Here is a 6162-nt window from a genome sequence, read left to right as displayed (position 1 = left end):
CGGACATGAGGCGAAGCGCTGGGAATGGCCGCTTGCGATAAAGAAATAAAATAATCCCCGCGGTGTGGGCGGTCGGAGAGCTGGAAGGGGCTGCCCTGGGGGGGTGGTCGCTGAGCCCTGTGAGGTGCGCGCAGCGGACAGGCTGGCCCTGGCTGGGGGCACCCTGCCCAAACCAGCGTGTGGCTCTCGCAGAGCTTCTGCGTGTGAAAATGAAAGGAATCATTGGCAACGAAGAAATGTGTATGTGTATGAATAGATGTATGAGCATCTCTAAGCCCATTTTTATGTTTGTGAGCTGTACTCATGGTCAGAAGTCCCTTTAGGATGGTGTAACGTTAGAAACACTGAGTGTATCCTGAGCACGCATACAGAGAATTCCTTCAGGGGTTGGGAACAGTGGCGTGATGTCCCCGCGTTAGGCAAAGGCTACTAAAAGGGGAAAATAACAAGCGAATTGGTGCTGGTTTCAGAATGTTCAGCCCCATGTGAGGCTGCTGTTGTACACGCTGCCAAAGAACGTGGCCCGTCTGTTAAGGGATTGTGTCAGACCTGTTGGTTCCTTTGCAGTTGCAGCAAAGTGGCCCGTCTGTTAAGGGATTGTGTCAGAGCTGTTGGTTCCTTTGCAGTTGCAGCAGGATGGTTTGGTAAAGCTCCCTTTTAAAAGCACAGATCAACCAACCAAACACCTCCAGAGGGGTTTTCTGCTTTCCCCCAGAATTCCCCACAATTTTTCCCCCACAGTGTGTTGTAAAGCTGTTGAAGGTGGGAAGTTGTCTTATTGCCGAAAAGTACCATCGATGCGTTTCTGCTTTGCTTAGATGGTGAATTTGATCAGAAAAACATTCCTCCCTGTTACTGCTTCCAGCCGGTGCCGTGACTGACACATGTATCAGAATTCCATTTGCAAACACACCTCTACCCACACACTCCAGAAAAGTGTAATGCAACCAAGAGGGTGCACCCATCACTCATCACGGAGAATGTCACTCATCAGTCAAAACTGAATATTTACAACATAGTTTATTCAAAATGTAGGTGTCAAACTTGGAATAATTTGAAGGGATCGGATGAACAGTCCTGCCCTCCCTAGCGAGGGCTGGCTTTTTTTCTAGTTTGGATGGTGAAAATAAGAGACGGACAAAACAACAGAACAGCAGGGCTGTGGGACACCTCTGGCCTTGGAAACTTAATGAACTCTCACCTCTAGTGATAAGGGTCTGTTTTAAGGTGTCTGACTTCTTGAACTTACATGGCAATTGTGTTAATTTCATTCTCATTTTGTTTCCTGACTGGTGTTAGAATGGATATACCCCTCTGCATATTGCTGCCAAGAAAAATCAGATGCAGATAGCTACCACTCTATTGAACTATGGGGCTGAGACCAACATTTTGACCAAGCAGGGAGTCACCCCGCTTCATCTGGCCTCCCAAGAAGGTCACACTGACATGGTGACCTTGCTTTTGGAGAAAGGATCCAATATCCATGTGGCAACAAAGGTAACTCGCAACCAGAGACAAAGTACTGTGGGTGGGAGCATCCAGTAAGATGCAAAGTGCAGTGTAGGAATGATGTCATGTTGTCTTCACTTCCTTATCTATGTATTTGTGAGTCTGCAGAAGTGACAGCAGGTGGGTGAACAGTAAAAGAAGAGGAAATCTAGGATTGGCAGATGGATTAACCGGTTACCTTATATCATGCGACTGATAGCTGTACTGGGTAACGCACAGGAGGAGCTGCAGCTGTTTGCCATGACTGGAGGAAAATGATGTAACACCTGGCTCTGGTAGAGAAGTTGCGGGAGGAAAGGCAGACCAAGAGAAAATTGTTCCTGAACATTCAGGAAGGCAGGACTGCAGTATTTTTGTTGTGCTGCAACTTTGCCATCTCTCAGGTGTTCTGCATATGCTCCTGAAGTTTTACATTAGATGCAAAGGAAAAGGAATATAAAATTATGGAGTTTGTGGGTCCAGGGGCAGATTTAACAACATGTAGCAGAAACCTGAGAGCTACAGTCTAAAATAGTTCAGTGCTCCTGCCAGTGAAGGCGCTTTTCCTCATATACTTACCCTTCAGCCTGCTTTCCAAGTGGAAGAGGTTGGCAGTGTCTGGCAAATAACAAAACAACACTATCAGTGGAGTAGCAAGTGAGAAAAACCCTATGGAGGACCTTTCTGAAATTTTTTACTTTTCATGACTGTACATGACAACTTTTTCATAGAAAACAAGTTGCTTCCTCAGGAAAACCCCATTACTGTAGATTTTCGTATGTCACAAGATGTATCCGGACATGTATGTAAGTCTTATTTACTTGAGGTCGAAAGACTGCAGCTTTTGTTCATATAAGTCAAGACAGAAGGCTGAAGTCTCTCATTGTCTGGCATTAATGTAATATGCTGTCTAACCAATGAGAAACAATATGGTTTTAATGTCTCTTGCAAATTTTATTCCCTGCTTGCTCAAAGTGAGCTTTACGTTCATGGCTGCATCCATTTCCATGGCATCTTTGAATGAGATCTATTTCTGGAGTTATTTTCTTCATTTTGACTCGTGCCTGCAGTTGTCAAGGTTCCCTTTCCTGTCTGAGGAGTGGGAAGCATAGCGAATGTGCTTCCCTAGTTTATTAACAGGCTTCTCAGCTTCCCCAGTGACATTATTGTATAAAATCTGAGCGTAATCATTGATGCCTGAAAGTTTTACTCTGTAGTTATGGTGATGTAATTGTTTTGGAGCTGTTTGTCAGCTGGAACAGGAGAAACATCAACTCTACTTTGTTTAAAAAAACCACCCATACTTGGAAGCTATAGTTAGGATCTCTTTATGTTTTTAAAGATGAGAAAGTGAGAAAGTTTAGATTTCTTTTATCATGTAAAGCAGGGTTGATTTTATTTAATTAATTTATTTTTTATATTCCACCTCCAGACTGGACTGACATCGTTACACCTTGCAGCTCAAGAGGATAAAGTGAATGTAGCTGAAATACTCACAAAACATGGGGCAAACCAAGATGCTCAGACAAAGGTAAATCATGGAGTGGTTACTGTCTTCAGTGTGCCAAAGGATGCTGCCTTTGTAAATGAATGTTCCACTGAGCTTGCAGTTTTGTTCTTTTATTGTAGCTTGGTTATACACCTTTAATTGTGGCGTGTCACTATGGAAACATCAAAATGGTGAATTTTCTTCTCAAGCAGGGAGCAAATGTCAATGCTAAAACAAAGGTAAAGAATTTTTCATTGCTTGTTTTTGCTCTTTGTTATGAGCCTGGTAACCAAGCACTACAAACACATACTCATAGGTGCCTTTTCACTAGGAAACTATAATAATTGCATGATAGGTGTCAACATATGGTGATTCGAGTCCGTAGTGGAATGCCTTCTCCCTGCTACATCTCATAGTGTAGTGTTCACAAAAGAAAAGTCAGATAGCTCTTTAGGTATGTGAAATAAGCAGATAAAGAATCCATGTCATCGTTGTTTGTTTTTTTTTTTTTCTTTTTACTTGCCAACTAACAAATCCAAGCTTGTTTCTCATCTCATTTACACATGGTTTACACCAGTGTAATACCAGTGTGCTGCCAAACTAGTAACTAACAATTCAGACACTTTGAGGGTGATGCCAGGTTCTCTCCAATCTGCTGGGAGAAGAGTAGGTAGAACTACTGCTGATCAAAGCATGGGTGGCATGACTTTGAGAGAGGAAGCAGCTGTGGTGGGGGAATGCAGTTTACTGAAGACAGGTTTGGGGGTTGTTTTTTTTTTTTTGAGGGAAATCTGGGTACACTGTTATTGACCAGTTCTGAAATGGACCTGACTGCCTATAGCCAAAGTCTGAAAAAAATCCACTGACTTAAGCCGTTTGTTCTAGGATAAACTGATGTGCACAACAGCTGAATGGAATGCATTTTGTAGCAAGAATTGTGTATTTCCTGAGTATACACAGAGAGGTTCTGGTGACTGCAATGGTGTGTTGCATCCCAGAGATCTTCACATCACCCTTATGAGAAAGAGAAGGCCGACTCACCTGCTGCAGGACTTTAGCTTAGTTAAAGCTGGCATTAAGCTTTTGAGATTGGATGCCTTGGGATCAATGTGAAGAAGTCCGTTGACATTTCTAGTGGCATAGTTGGTATTTGTAAGATTCAGTCAGAATCACAGGCTTGTGGTCTGCTGCTTACTCTGGCCAGCTCCACTTCCCCAGCTGCAACCTATGGGATGGATTAATCTCTCAAAGTAGGACTATTTCATCACAGTGGTCACAACTGAATGTGGTAAGAAAGAGTTAGCAAAGTAAATAAAGATGCTGGCGCATCCCTTGTGAGATCATCCAAAATCTATGGGCAAAAACCAGAGATTCCAAAAGAACTGGCGACACTACTACAAAAACAGCTGATAAGAATTAATAAAGTAGACACTAGCAGGATCCAAATGGTAGCTGCCAAGACATTCAGCTGAGGCATTTGGAGGCTAACTAAAGAGACAGACATACTTGCGTTTTTAGTATTAGGTCTCATTCTATGTCTAAGGGGGCACTGGGCCAGGTTCTGATGCCATTTCCCCAGGTATTTCACTTATTTAGAATAATTTCCTTAAAGTCAGCAAGTTTGTATGGAGAATAGGACATTGTTGTCCAAAATCACCCTCCTAGGGACCAGTAAAAATACTGGCAATCTGTCAGCCAGTACTGTGGACTCAGTTTAAAGAGCAAATCCATCCTGGCTGGGTTCAGGATAGGCGTGTTAAAGAATGAGTAACCTCAATTGCATCTTGGTCATTAACTAGAGAAAGCCTGCATGATGCTTTGTGTCATCTTCAGTGAAAAAGAATATGACTGAGTTATGTTTTTAAAGAACTGCACTAATATTTAAGTAGAGATAGCACCCTTACTTTGAACTACAACCTACACTAAAATCCACCTGTGATTTCTTAGTAGTCCATGCATGCATACTGTAAACATAAGAATTGTAACAGTTCTGAACTGTCACTATTTAATTAGTAGTACAAAGCAATACTTGCATCTATTTGTTTGCAAAAGATAACTCTTGGGCGTGTGTCTTTCAGAGCCTGCCTCCAGGCTTTACATAAGTGTACAGTGAAATCAACTTGGTGTTTTCTTCCAGTTTATTCTCTGCTTCCTTTCAAAGCCAATTGCAAATGATTTTGTAAATTAATTGCCTGACTGGACTTACACAATACCATCTCAGATCAGCTAGCAAAGTACACTTTGGCTGTGTTTCTGTATTGTGTAACATTAGAATGAATCACTGGAGCAGATAAGTATACGGAGTTAAGCATGTTTATTAATACAGACATTGCGTATATGTTTTTAAGTGTAATTACAGCTTGGCCAGGCCTTTTGAAGGCAAAGTAAAGCTAAAATTGTTTGACGTTTGTAATAGGTGTATGTTGTTAGCCTTCAAATACATCACTGCTGTTAAAAATTATAGATTTTTTTTTTTTTAATTGGCTCAAATATTTTAAAGGTAAATCTTGCAGTTTCTACAGAAAACTAAGATGTGAGAGGAAGAAAAAAGTTCTCTGCCTCCACTCTATGTCCTTGGAGTGACACTTTAACTTTACTGCTCCTCATTGTTCCTCCCTCTGACTTGGGAAATGAGGAATCATCTATCCAGAGACTGCTTATACTGTGAAATGTAAGACGATTTGTAAATAAGAATATTATCTTCCTTTATATTTTCATTAATCTGGGGCAGGAGTATTATTATTACTGAAGATTTGTTATCTTTGGGTCGATTGATGGCATGATTTCTTTTTGAAATGTCTCAGAAGGAGCAGAAGGAACCAAAGTGAAGTGTCTAATCTAATTACTGGTGGTGGTTGTTCTTTGTTTGTTTGCTTTTATGGTAACCACCGCGGACAACAGAATGGGTACACCCCTCTCCACCAAGCTGCTCAACAAGGCCACACTCACATCATTAACGTTCTTCTCCAACATGGGGCCAAACCCAACGCCATCACCACTGTAAGTCTGTGAAGTGCCAGTGGGAACTTCTTTCCCTAGGCAGTCATTTTCTTTGCTTTCTTAGGGCTTGAGAGCAAGCCTTTGTTTTTGGTGAAAGTATTCCTCATACAGCTGGTTGTCAGATGTGTAAATGTAACTTCGTCTCCTTTTCCTAATCATTGAACGAGAGATGGGGAAAGTGATTT

General features: G+C 41.7%; 1 protein-coding gene across 1 annotated transcript in view; it reads left to right on the top strand.

Moving 5' to 3' along the window:
• Positions 1 to 1299: 1299 nt before the first annotated feature.
• Positions 1300 to 6162, top strand: part of LOC104468080 (ankyrin-2-like) — a gene marked incomplete at its 5' end in the record, with an annotated part of 83103 nt that continues 78240 nt past the window's right edge. The window contains 4 exons of the mRNA XM_010082090.1: positions 1300 to 1497; positions 2921 to 3019; positions 3118 to 3216; positions 5879 to 5977. Of these exons, the coding sequence (XP_010080392.1) occupies positions 1300 to 1497; positions 2921 to 3019; positions 3118 to 3216; positions 5879 to 5977 (495 nt within the window). The remainder of the gene's footprint in view (positions 1498 to 2920; positions 3020 to 3117; positions 3217 to 5878; positions 5978 to 6162) is intronic.

Source organism: Pterocles gutturalis, unplaced genomic scaffold, assembly GCF_000699245.1.
Source record: "Pterocles gutturalis isolate BGI_N339 unplaced genomic scaffold, ASM69924v1 scaffold14044, whole genome shotgun sequence".
Taxonomy (NCBI): domain Eukaryota; kingdom Metazoa; phylum Chordata; class Aves; order Pterocliformes; family Pteroclidae; genus Pterocles; species Pterocles gutturalis.
The sequence above is the reverse complement of the archived record's forward strand: the minus strand, read 5'-3'. Positions and strand labels throughout refer to the sequence as shown.